This window comes from Pogonomyrmex barbatus, unplaced genomic scaffold (genome assembly GCF_055798465.1).
Source record: "Pogonomyrmex barbatus isolate J1 unplaced genomic scaffold, ASM5579846v1 scaffold1, whole genome shotgun sequence".
NCBI classification, from domain to species: domain Eukaryota; kingdom Metazoa; phylum Arthropoda; class Insecta; order Hymenoptera; family Formicidae; genus Pogonomyrmex; species Pogonomyrmex barbatus.
The window spans coordinates 21,783,726-21,797,616 of record NW_028297098.1 but is presented as its reverse complement, the minus strand read 5'-3'; the positions used below and the strand labels follow the sequence as shown (position 1 = coordinate 21,797,616).

The following is a 13,891-nucleotide window of genomic DNA, read 5'->3' as shown; positions in this document are numbered from 1 at the left end:
ATAAAGAAAATAAAAAAATATCTTGTCGACATATACTATTATATAGTATTCTTACAAAGAGATCATAGCATTCATATTAATGAATTCTATGAATTAGACAAATTATGAAATAAATCACGGAATGTTTTGCTTGCTAAAGTAAAAGTTACATAAATCTATATATCATTTACATAATTTGAACATAAGTCAATTCGTTGTTTTAAGTCCCGATAAGTAACGATTAAAACCTAAAACAAATGAAAACATTAAATTAAATTAATCAAATATTCTATATTTTCATATATTTTGCAAGTAATATTTGTTTTTCGTAGTTAATATTTTAATATTCAAATTATTAAATATATCCAGTATTATATTTGCTCACTAAACTAAACAACGATTAAATATGATTCGTTAGATCCAAAAGCAAGAACCAATCACATACAATTCAATCAATTATTTACATAAAATTTTATTAAAATCCTTGAAAAATTCGAATGTTCTAAGATTTCATATTGATAATACTTACCCATAAAGTAGGCAAAATCGAATCTTCTCGAAATTCATTCTTTTTGAAAGCATTATCTATTTCTTCGCGCGAAACTATCCTTAACTTATGCAGTAACGCTAATGTAGTTTGTAACGAAATCAAATTAATGGAGATAATACGCTTCTTAGAATCTCGGGGAACATTTAGAGGATATCTGAAAAGATATATTCCTCATTACAAAAAATATTATCTTATAGAAATTATATATAATTGTAACATGTAATCAGATATTGTGTAACTGTACCTATCAAGTTGTAAAAATTGTAATGGGTATTCAGATCTTTGAATCTCTTTAAAAACAGTGTTTATATTCATCATTTCTAACATAGCCAATAAGTGAGAGTAAAATTTGAAATTCGTAAAGACTTCTATGAACTCGTTTGTCAATATCCAGCCTTCCTGTTCAATGTTAAATATAAATGACACGCCTTTAACTGTATCTGTGAAGAAATTAGTAGTAATTAGTTCCATGTGTGCAATTTCAATTAATTGAATGTTTATTACAATAACATACCAATCTTTTGAAATATGAAAGTACTGGTGTCGTAATTCATATTCTTGTATTCAACATATCTATTTTCGATGTTGTACCAGGAATTCGCATGAGCATTCATTGTTTTTTTTTTATCGTGATTATCTTCAAATTTTGAGACATAATTTGAATCGATTGTTCTATTCGTCTCTTGAGGTACAGATTTCCTGTCGTTTTTACGATTCCAAGTTTGATTAGCTAAAGCAATTGGTGTAGTATATATAGAATTTTCATTGGGATTCGATAAAGAAACATTGTTCTGTAAGCCTGAATTGACCCAACATTCCGAGATTTCGACTTGCAAGCCTTGTAACAACGTAGGTTGCAAATTGTTTGTATTACTATTTTGCTGATAATTTAATTCGCCGTTTATTGTCGGCTGTGAATCTTGCACGTAATAGGTCGATGATTGAGTGGCATAATTCTCAATTTGTGAGTTATCTCGCGTTAACTTGTGATTTATCATTCCTTCATGTTGCATGTGCGAACCAGTAATATCATTTGCGGGCTGCGAGAACGATTCCTTAATACATTCTCTCTTAGGGACATTCTTAGTGTTATCGGAATCAGTGCTACACGTACTTTGCTTTATATCTGCGTCAGCTTGCTTCTTTTGCGTATTATACATTACCGGACCGGATTCATAAATAATTCTTGGGGTGTAAGTTTCACTGCTATTGACATTGATATGTTCCGCAGGTGGAAAACAATTAGTTCTCGGATAAATATTCGCGGCTTCCGTCTTCGCAACATGCCCTTGCGGATTTCTAGCAGATAGATTCGATGCGATGTTCGTATCGTGAGCAATTTGCTCATTTTGTGATTCCGATGTCTGTATTCCATCAAATGAGGACTTAAAGGGATTTGTATTTTTAAACATATTGCTAAATTGGGTGTTCACGTTTTCCAGGATTTCTGAGAAATTATTGGGAATATTAGTGCTCGTTGGAACCGCTGGAGATACCGGTTTCATCGAGAGTACATTTTCGCCGGGCTGATTGACGTTTGGAAGAAAGGTATTGGCTGACGGTATATGATTAGTGTACATCGAAGATAATAGAGTTTCAGTTGCTAAGGAAGGCATTTGTACATGCGAATTATGCTCGTTGTGTTGGCTCCAGTTAGTTTTAAAAGCGAAATCATCCAAGCCGCAGGTGGAAAACGTGGCATGATTCTGCAGTTTATCACCACCGTTCATAGATCCAAACGGATTCGACGTAAGAAAAGTGTTTGTAATATTTTGATTCGCAGTTTCATTGTTTAAATTAAACAATGCCTTCTGCGCCATACTAATATCATTTAATGGCATTTCATTCGCGACATTCGCGGACGTCGAAGGCGTTTTCACGATATTAGAACGATCATTGTCTTGTGAAACTTCTATCATTTTCTCGAAAACTTTCAACACCTTATTTAACTGAAATTGGATCGTTATATGATCATTGAATAAACTCTTAGTGAGAGGCATACGCGACAAATTATAGAATACGTCGACCAGTTTAATCTGCAATTTCATATTCTCATTCCAAACTGATATAAATATCTGTTTGGCGATATCGTTAGGAATAAATTGTTGATCTGTCAAGAATGGATTTGTCGCTTCCACAGTCGATGTCTTCATATTTGACACGTTTGCAAAAGAATTGTCGTTGTGGAAGCTCCTTGTTGATACGTTAGGTGGATATACTCTCGGCACACTCTCGGCGCGCTGTTCGCCGAGAGGTGCAAAACCTGGCGGTGGCTTCACTGACTGCTGCTGGCGACTATCGCAATATACATGAGTCGTCGATCCGGGCGATGTGAAAGGAACTTCGTGCGTTTCTGCTATCGATGTTGCTTTGCAGCAGTTGTCGGGCATCAGGTTCTCCTCCGCAAAGCAATACGTCGGTAATTGATTGAAATTGTTTACCACATACTTCATTATGCTCGCCATGTCAACGGCATCAGCCTGAGTTACGAAAGCAAAAGGGGGAAAAAAATCAGATAAAGTGATACATATGAAATTTTGATTTTTAAAAACTGACAATGGATGTTCAAATGTCAATCGATTTCTGAAATAATGTTTGATAAGAAAGAAGAGAATTCGGGAAAAATTATAACTTTATGAGATTGTAGCGTTTTTATGTTGATTAATATAATAATTATACACACACATACACGCGCGCGCGCGCGCACACGCACACACACACATTCCAATTTCTTCATCATAACGATAATTTAGAACAATATTCGTAATAAGCACCACAGTAAATAAGCACCACATATATAACATAAAGATTCAAATTTTTCCCAGAACTAAAATTAAATTGATATCTTATGAATATGTTACATGATTATAGAGAAAAAATATATTGGTTGCAATTTGAGAGACGAGAAAATATCATTATAATTATTATAATTTCAATGTTATGATTTCAAAGAAGAACTCAAAAATGTAATGGCTATTATTATTTATTGTATAATTACATTATAACAATTATACAATTATATATATATATATATATTGTTTAATAATAATTCTATTATAATATGAAGTCGCACAAACACATTCTTTTTAAGTAAAGAAAGAGATTTTATCGTTATTTACAATCTATCACGCAAAACTTCTTCTTGTAACGTAGCTTTAAATTTTCGAATTTGTCAAAATTTATTCAAATTTATCCAAAATTTCACTTATAAATTTCACATTTGTAATGTCTGCGCGGTGTTACGAGCGTTGTAAAAAGAATTAAATAATTGAATGTCTTTTTCAGATGCATAACTATCCCATCTGCTGTAATTAAACTCTGTGCTATCATCAGAGTCTATGTCACAATTATCAAGCTTTATATTATCATCAGAGTCTATGTCACAGTCATTGTAAACCGGTGTATATATTACTTCAGTCATGTTTGTGTCATTCGTCGATTCATTTGTTTCAAATAGACAATCAGATTTAACCAATTTAACCGATTTTTTGTCCCCTTTACTTTTGTCATTTTTTATATTCTTTTCGGTAAAACTCAAATCATCACTATCCATCGAACTAACCGATCTGTCGTTCTTACTTTCGTCACTTTTGCCATTTTTGACGCTCTCTTGATTACAACTCCAATCATCACTATCCATCGAATTAATCAATCTGTCATCTTCCTTATTTTCGTTACTTTTATTAATTTGGATACTCTCTTGATTATAATTCAGATCGTTGTTCAGATCTACTGATTTAATTGATTTGTTGTCCCTCTTATTTTCGTCACTTTTGTCATTTTTTATGCTCTCTTGGTTAAAACTCAGATTATCATTATTCACCGATTTAACTAATTTGTCATCTTCTTTACTTTCGTCACTCGAATTAAATTCGTCACTTTTATCATTTTCGATGTTTTCTAAATTAAAACTTAAATCATCGTTATCCATCGATTTAATTGAATTGTCGTCTCTCTTATTTTCATTACTTCTGTCATCTTTGCTCTCTTGGTTAGAACTTAGATTATAGCTATCTACTGATTTAACTGATTTGTCGTCTCTATTACTTTCATCACTTGTATTATTTTTAATACTCTCTTGATAAGAACTCAGATCATCGGAATCCAATTCAGTATTATTTGCTATATTTTGTACAATTTTCATCATCTTTTGTACTATTTCTGAAACGCTTAATGTCTGATCTGTGTCATTCAGTTTCGAATCATCTATATTAATCGTATGATTACAGGGCAACATAGTAGAATCAATTTCTACAGGCTGACTCAATGACTGATGTTCCTTTCTATCATCACTGTCAGAAGAAGGAACAGGGTAAGTTTTCGAGGACTGATTCGACCGACACTTTATGTTATCATTGTTAAAAAAAGCGACGGAATTCATTTCTGAAGACGAAAGAGTTTGTCTATTGAAATCACTGTGTGATTCATTTAACGGTACACTTTTAAGCAATGCCTTGGACATTGACTCAAGTTCCTTAATTAATTTATGTAAGTTAATGCGAGTATCTATGTTTAATGCTTTAGATTGTTGGCTGCTTGATGAAGTGGTGGTATTGCTGCAATTATGGAACGATGATTGAATTTGTACATTGTTGGGAGATTCTCTCTTGTTTAAATTATTTGTTGTATCCATTCGTCTTTGTTTTATTTTATCCAGTAGAGTATTATAACTAGGATGTATTTTGTTATTTGCATTAAATCCAAGAGCATTATTTGTATTACGTTCCGACATTTCTCCATTTATGTTATTTTTATCATTAGGCATATCAGAAGAAACTAACTCTAATCCATTTGTATTGGAACCTATACTAAAATCTGTATTAGAATTTGCATCAGAATCTACATTAGAATTTGTATTGGAATCTGCATTAAAATTCATATTGAAATTTCCATTTTCTATTTGTTGATGAGTTTTTGTTTCACAAACTTTATTTCCGTCTATTTTCTGATCTATTCCCTTGGAAGAAGTTAGGTTATTGAGTTCAACAATATTCGCGCTGGAATTCAACGCGTCACTAGACTGAATATTATTACACATCTTCAACTTTTTGATTATGTTCGATGTAAACATTATTGTGAAAGTATCATTGGGTACTATTTGATTTTTCAACGTTTCCATAACCTCAATCATTTTTCCAGCATCATCTTTAATATTATTCTCAGGTAAAAAATGTTCCATCTCCATACGAGTCATATGCAGGAAAAATTCTTTACCAGGTATCTCATCCTTCTGATTACACAATTCTGACTTATCTTCTATTACATCGTTCTTATCTCCTTTAATTGACGCATCTACGTTATTAGGCAATGCAGATTTTTTGTGAGGAAGATGCTCATTTTTTATTATCGACCAATCAAAAGGCTCCATCAAACCACGTCCGCCATATAAACTTCTAAACGTTCCAAAATCATTTTCATCATTTTCGTCATCGGAATCTCTCGTACGAAAGTTCATGTATCCATAACAATTGTAGTCTTTGTTGTAATCATTATTATCCTGTGACTCTATCTTCCTGTTTGAATCAGTTTGTTTTATGTCATCTTCGTTATTTCTATCTTTTTTGAATATTAGATTAGAATTAGCGCTTGGATTAGAATTGGATTTTTGATGGAAACTTAATGTTTGTAATTTTTCTAACGAAATTGATTCTTTAGGTGTCTCTGATTTTTCATTTTGCGATTGGTTATTTGAATATAATTTAGCATCCGATAATTTAACATTAAGAGTAGCGGAAGATTTGATACATGAAGATTCAGCATTCGATGATTTACTTCGTAACATCTGCAAGAGCGCTCTTTTCTTGGCTGGGACGTTATGTAAGGATTTGACAGTTTTCTTCGTATCTTCGGTTTTTACACCGGATAATCTATGCATTTTTTCATCATACGATGCCGATTGATCTATACAGTGTCGCGGTTCATTTTCATCGCACGTGATTTCCGCATAGAGTGTCTCACAAAATTTAGAGTGATCAGTAATATTATCGGATGTCAAGTAATATATCAAGTCATACATACGCACCATTTTACCAACTTGCGCTAGTCTCTCATTCACTAACCATTGGTTTATTTCTACATCCTCATCTTCGCTTGTATCGGTTAGAATGATCATCATGGAATTATACTGTCGAAATAAACAATCAGATAAATAACTTTTACAATTTTATACTGTTAATAAGTTAAATAATTAATATAGACTTATAATATTATAGACTTAAAAGTAAAATGTAATTTTTTCAATTTCTTCATGTACAAACTTAAAATAAAAAATTATAAACACAACAAAACATAATACCAATTATCATAAAACAAGTAATTTACAATAAAGAATGGAAACATTTTGATGTTTTAACTTTCAAAAATAAAAAAATAATCTCACCATAGGATCAATAGAAATTATAGTTGCAGCTAGAAGTGTATCATTGACTTTGTCAATGAATTGCTCAATTACGCTCCTCTTCCAACGATCACCAACACATGGTTTAACATTATATAAGCCGCAAGGTATTGCTTGGGCAGGTAAGTAGGAAAATCTTTTGTGCAAATAATATATTTCTTCTGGCGCATATGTCTTCAAAGTACCATAATCGTAGAAAAATATCTGTTTTGAAAAATATTTAATTATTTCATATTACATAATAACGTAATTATTTCAACTATTAATTATTTCAATTATTTCAATTATTAATAATGTATTAAAAATTAATAAAATTAATGTCTTATCGTAAATTCATTGTTTTATTACTCAATATTTTATTGTAGTTCATAAATTTGTACTAACCGTTACTTTGAAATCTGCTTTCACATTTTTAATGACTCCTCGATGCCATTTATTCGAATATAGGCATGCACAATTCAAACCTTTTTTCAAGGCAATCTTTGCAATGGTATACGTATCTTTATTATGGTCATAGAATTCACTGAAAACAAACAACTTCGACTCAAATTTTATGATCATTATTAAGATTTCTGCTAGTTTAATCTGGATTGTTGACATCAAAAGTAAAAGATTATCGCACAGTATATTAAGATAAAAATATTTTTCAATAAAACAATTACAAACTTATAATTAATAAAAAAAGGATTATAAAATCTAAAAATCTCATCTTTTACTTTAATTAATAAATAATTATATATTTAAAATTAAATTGTGCCTAATCAAAAGCGCTAGACATGATTACTTATTAATTATTAACTTAATTATTAACATATTAATTATTATAAACAAGAACATATTCAATATATTTTACAAATATGTTCATTGCAAATATTTAAGTACTTTGCCAAAATTTCTATTACGAGTTTTCTTGCTTCTAATATCATTAATCCAAGTGATCGTGATGATTCAGTAGAATCCTTATTAAGATATTTTGCATAAAAGCTTACCATAGCTCAATCATCAATCTATCAAAACGTTTTTTGTTTTCTCGAAGATGAATCCAGAAAAAGCACGGGTGGAACACTTCACTAATGTATATCTCTAAGTAAGTTTTGCTATTTTGTAACTCAGTCACCGATATTTTTCCTACATCATCGTCGTAATTCATTACATCATTAGGCGCGAATCTTTTGGTAATAGTAGACGACTGCAAAATTTAAGAAAAAAATATAAAATAATCATAATCATTAAATTATTATATTGCATCTTAAATATTCTATAAATTAATGAGTCCATTATAACAGAAAAATGTAAACAGAAAAATGAGTAATAAGAGAAATAATTATTAAAACAATTAGATAAAGAAAATATTGTAAAGAAAAGATATAAAAATTTATTCTTTACTTATTCTTACATCTTAATATAAAAACTATCGTTATTCGTTTTCGTAAATTTTTCTTTGTACTTAAGTATATAACACACAAGATTTCTTTCCATTTATGATTGAAATTAAGGTTAAGTTTACCTCGAAATTTTTATAAATTTTGACAATATTCATTAATATGTTTAGCACTATTAGATACATTTAATATAAACCAGGAGAAAAATGTGTGTGTGTGTGTGTGTGTGTGTGTGTGTGGGTGGGTGTGGGGGGGGAGTATGCACGCGTGTGTGTAATGTATATTAATATGTGTGTAATGTATATTGTGCCGGTAAGTTTTATAGTTCATTTCAAATAAAAAGTAGCAATAAAACGCCAGAGAATAACTTATTACGTACAACATCTGACGGGATCGGTGCCTTGTCGTCATCATTAACGTATTGCATTGTACTATGCTCATCATATTTCTTATTCGAAGCTTGTAAAATTTCAGTAGGCTCCATCTGTGATATTCGTGGCTCCGTCAGTTTCTTATCTGCACTATATAATATAAAGTCAGCCGTTTTGTCGCCCTGTGCCATGTAGAAAATTTGCGGTAGATGAGATGTAAACTCGCGCACACTGGCAAAACCCAATCCGGTGTAATTCAGGCGCACCTTGTATTCCTGAAGATATAAGTCAGGTAGCTCAGCACACCAGATACCCTCTGGATGTTTGTCCAATAGTTGCTTCAATCGAAGTTTTGTTCTGTCACTTATTATTTGGGATAAGTGTTCAGTAGTATTAATTTTATTAATATTCATTGCGTTGTCTTTGCTATTCATCAAAGCAAAGTATTCGTCTACATTAATTTCCATGTTATCATTATTGTTATTGTCATTGGTCTTATTGGTGAGTGTATTGGTTTGTTCGTGCTTCGAATATTGCGCAAGATTCGCTGCAAGTTGTTCACTCGTCGTTGGACGCCTTTGGCAATTGCTGGTATTGTTTATACAATTAGCTGGTATAAAATCGCCCTCATCACTAAAATCTTCTATCCAATCGGAATCCTCTTGTCCGGCAGCATATGTATGTATCGAAGACGATCTTGATTCACTTTGTGTCCTTGATTGGTTCCGTGGCTCTGACATGGAAGATTGTTGCATCGAAGGTTGTCGATGGGCTGTATTATGAGTTGTATTTGGTAAAATATCATTATTCCACACCGGATAGATCATGTTACTATCTAAGTACAATAAATGTGATACTTCGCGCAGTTGTTCCCGTAATTCGAATGGAGAAATGTTGATGTGTGGCACTAGTCCACATACATAATTCAGAGCATCCTGCATGCTTACACCATTGGGATTGCTTCTGACATGCTGTATAAGATTAAACAGCTTGTCGGCTCCAATTTTGATTCGCTGAGACCTCATGTGTGGAGGGCGACGTAGGAATCTCGATTTCGTATTATTCTTTTGGCGGGCTACCAGCGAACTCACGTGCTTACTTTTGTCCGATGCAATAGGGCGTACATAATGAAGACCATTATTCTGCTCAATAATGAAGTACTCTGGCATACTTTGAAGAAAGCTTAAGAGATCGGGGAAACCGAATTGACGATATGGTATACGTGTCTGTTCCTCCTTATAATAGTCCCTCTCAAGGAGGGTTATAGGTGTGAGCTCTTGTCGGGCGACCAGCAATGACAGAAGAATTTTGCGAAGTTCGTCAAGTTTTTCCTGATTTCTCGACATCTTGAAATCTTTTTTCAGTCCTTTATGTAAAAGAAAATTTTATTATCATTTATAATCAAGAATTAATACACAAACACGAAACTTGAAAAAAAAAAAAAGATATTACATTTGATAAAATTTTTAAAATTTGGAGATCTAGAAAGAACATTAGTATATTATTATTTAGAAAAAAAATTATAAAATTATAAAAAACAGCAAATATTGTTTCTTAGCTGAATGATTCTGTGAAATTATTTACATAATAGTAAATTATTTTATGATCTACCTACATATCATAACAAGTAACTAGTCTTTAAGCTTAAGGCTCGGCTCTCTTGCTGCAGCCATATTAAATTATGACATCAGAAGCGAGAAATGACATGCAAAAAATTTTTTCCGTTGTATTTATTTTGTACTTTTCTCCTAAAAACATATTTTCATATTCTTAAAACTTACCTAAAAAATACCAAAAAGATATCTGTTCAATAAATCATGTAAAAATGTAATGTAATGTTTGAAATAATGTACATTACTCAGCTCAGAAATCAGTAGATCACTAGATTTAATTCTGATAGCTGACAGATATTTTACTTTCTGGTATTTTGTAGAAGTTTTAAGAATATGAAAATATTATGTTTTTAAGCGAAAAGTACAAAATAAAGCTATATAACGCAAGAAATTGTTTACACGTCATTTCTTGCTTCTGACGTCACACAACCCATGTCGCACCACAGGAGAATCGAATTTTAACAAACTTGTTGTTGCAAACAACTTACTATTATGTATCCAACTTAATACTCTAGGAATAATATGATATCCAATCTAATCTAATTTAATCTTACATTAAAAAATTGTCTCAAACCTGGCGTTAGTCTTAAACAACAAAATAAACAATTCAATTACTTGTACTAGATCAATGTATACTAAAGTTGTTTTGTATAAACTATCCAATTACAATGTTATAACATAAACACTTTGATAATGAACGAATAGATAATGTATATTTTGCTGAATAATATGACATCATTATTGCATATCTTATCATTTAAAATATTTATGCATTTGCATTTAAATAATTGCTTCTAGTGCAGCACTATCCACTAATCAAATTTTATATTAGATTTTAATCAATACTTTGTTATTAGATTTTGAATAATCCATGTTAAATTCATATTAAAATTTCAAAATAATATCATTATATACTTTAAATATAACTTTGTATGTATTACAAAAAAATAATTGAAGAATTTATTATATATTTATGACACGTTGTATGATTAGGGTTGCCATATCAAAGTTTTCAAAACTAGAATTTATAGATCAGAAATTCTGGACATTTAGTTTGTAATCTTGAAAATATATCATCAGAAGCCATGTTAAACAATCCCCTCAATCGAGTAAGAAATGTAAAATGTAAAAAAGAAATGTAAAAAAAAGAAAAGAGATAAACTAACTTTTCTACATACTTTCTTCTGACCCTTTTTTTAATAAAAGGAGGCTTTATATTTTGAGAGAAAGCAATAAGTGGAGGCTTTATATTTTGAGAGAAAGCAATAAGTGGACGCTTTCAAAAATTTTTGCTGAATGTCCTAAGAAAAAATGGAGTTTAGGCAAAAGTAAATGACAGGTTATGTATGGCATGTGTTAGACATGTGCATATTGAAATTACGTATGGCACGTATTATAACATATGCATATGAAAATTTTATATATATATATATATATATATATATATATATATATATAAAGAATTAAACAAGAAAATATATTAAATGTCAATTAAAAAATCTGATGTTCATAAAAAATGTTTTAGCATAAACAGATAGATGTAAATATAAATATTTATATATGTAATAATGAAATTAAAATAATGTTAAATTATAATTACATTATTAAAATATTTTTCATGTAAAATAAAATCTAGAAAGACTTAAAGATTATATAAATTCAGAACATTCATTTGAAGAAATTCTGTGAATGGGATGATGGGATTAACAATTAAAAAAAAAAAAAACAGAAAGATAATTAATTTCAAAGAGTAAAAGTGTATTAAAGATTAAAAAAAAACCTTCATTGAAGAAAATAACAAAAGCTCAAGAAAATATTTTCTCGTATCTTTTTCAACAGTATGAAAAAATATCTCAAGAATACAAAGCACTGTACAAAGAGATACAGAGTTAGATTCAGCATCACCATAACTCGCACGCAGAAATGAAAAATCAGGTACATTTTTTATAATTGTTTTAGGCATTTTAAAATAAACACCAAACCTCGAGAACCAGACATGGATTAGATGCAAATTCAGTAATATTATGCACAAAAAAGAAATAGGTTAGATAAACCGGAGATAAGTCGGATATGTATTTCTGGAAATAAAGAACTCTCGATTTTCAATGTAGAGAAAAAATGTTTGTTATTTTCTCTGAGGTTTAATTTATTTTATCCTACCTGATAAATCTCACTCTTGTGAAAATCCTGAGAACAATTCCTCACTGGTTGAACGTGCAGCGTGGAACATAACATTCGCTATGGCGTACGCTTATTTGAAAAATGAAGTGGCGCTCAGCCTAAATTTTAACTAAGTTCATTTTTTCTTCAAGAGAAATACGTTCCCATCTCACCGAAAATGAGAGAGAGAGAGAGAGAAATAAAATAGAATTGCACGTAAAAGTACGAAATCTTGTTTTAAATTGACTCTAAAAAAAGCAAAAAGCTAGTGTTATTAGATGAGGAAGTTTGCGCATGCGCATTGTAACGCCAAAGAAATCCAAGTTGTGTTCTGGAAGTCGATCATGTAACACTGTTCCCCTAGGGCGGAAACGTGAAAAGTGAAAAGTTTCACGTGAACTTTTTCGCCATGTACCTTGGTGACGGAAAGGCGAAAATCTAGGGAATTAATAAATATGCTTCGGAATTAGAAAAGATTAGGGCTACGTTAGGATTAAGTGTACGTAGTACATATACAATTGATTATTAAAAGATGTATATAATACTGTACCAATAAAATAATTTTCATTAGCTATAAAACTTATGAAACTATGTTTCATGATTTTACTTTCTACGCATCCAAGCTACATACATAATCGCTTCACGTGAAAAGTTTCACGTGAAATGTCAAGGTGTGAAAAATGAAAAATAAAAAGTGAAAAATGAAAAGTGAAATTTCGTAAAGTTATATGATTGACCCCCTTAAATACGCTACCAACACTAAAAAATCTATAGCATACGTCATGTAAATTATAAATTTTTAGTCTGACTGTCAGTGTATATCGGAACACCATTCCAGTGGGGTATATAAAGCTCGATTACACCAATATTATTTTGAATTTTAAGTGGTATTTAATATATAATATGTGTCACGTATATTAAATCTCGCTTAAAGCCCAAATAATATTGGTGCAACTGGGCTTAAGCCGCTACACTGTTAGAAATCGGTTTGAAAACTCGGATGGAAAAAAATTGACCAATAATATTGATCAAATAGTTGAATTGTTCAGGTGCAATTCTTCTTTCAGATCAATTCTTTGTTCGTCCGAGATTTTGGATCGATTTCTAGCATCATGAACAAAAAGCTTTAAGATTCAATTTCATGCAGCGAAGCAAAGATAGCTTTTACCCCTACTCCATCTGCAAAGCAGCATTGAAAAGCTATCGCCTTCTTCCTTTTTATGGAACGAAGAAAAGCTAACTTTTACCTCCTCTCCATCAATTTTTCGATAAACAGCGAACTAGCAAAGGCACACTGAAAATTCGACATTTTCCAACTCGCTCGTTTTTAGAGTCAAAATAAGTCACATCAAAAGTAACCATTCAAGTTTCATCAGTTCCGATCTACAATATAGTGATTTAAGCTTAAGTAATAAGAAATTGACCAATCATAGTTGATT

At 31.0% G+C, this 13,891-nt stretch overlaps 1 protein-coding gene across 3 annotated transcripts; it reads right to left on the bottom strand.

Annotated features, from left to right (window-relative positions):
- Positions 1-20: 20 nt before the first annotated feature.
- Positions 21-12,716, bottom strand: LOC105423137 (uncharacterized). Of its 3 annotated transcripts, XM_089071971.1 has the most exons (10): positions 12,453-12,716; positions 8,688-10,045; positions 7,916-8,115; positions 7,311-7,449; positions 6,909-7,130; positions 6,552-6,653; positions 1,044-3,009; positions 774-969; positions 509-683; positions 21-227 (listed from the first exon to the last, which is right to left on the bottom strand). In XM_089071971.1, exons 2-10 carry the CDS (start codon positions 10,023-10,025, stop codon positions 156-158), a joined length of 4,410 nt encoding a protein of 1,469 aa, XP_088928097.1. In that variant the 5' UTR covers positions 10,026-10,045; positions 12,453-12,716; the 3' UTR covers positions 21-155. The 3 variants fall into 3 exon arrangements, with proteins under 3 accessions (XP_088928097.1, XP_088928091.1, XP_088928101.1); XM_089071965.1 differs by lacking the exons at positions 21-227; positions 509-683; positions 774-969; positions 1,044-3,009 and having other exon boundaries at positions 3,497-6,653; positions 12,453-12,714; XM_089071975.1 differs by lacking the exons at positions 21-227; positions 509-683; positions 774-969; ... (1 more) ...; positions 8,688-10,045; positions 12,453-12,716 and adding an exon at positions 8,434-8,569 and having other exon boundaries at positions 3,497-6,653.
- Positions 12,717-13,891: the final 1,175 nt, after the last annotated feature.

Bases quoted from the DNA above. Each gene is read 5' to 3' on its own strand.
- LOC105423137 (XM_089071965.1), bottom strand. From the start codon at position 10,025: ATGTCGAGAAATCAGGAAAAACTTGACGAACTTCGCAAAATTCTTCTG. The intron at 8,116-8,687 runs GTACGTAATAAG...TAAATTTTGCAG, and splicing joins CACCGATCCCGTCAGATGTT to TCGTCTACTATTACCAAAAG. The intron at 7,131-7,310 runs GTTAGTACAAAT...TTTTCAAAACAG, and splicing joins AAGCAGATTTCAAAGTAACG to ATATTTTTCTACGATTATGG.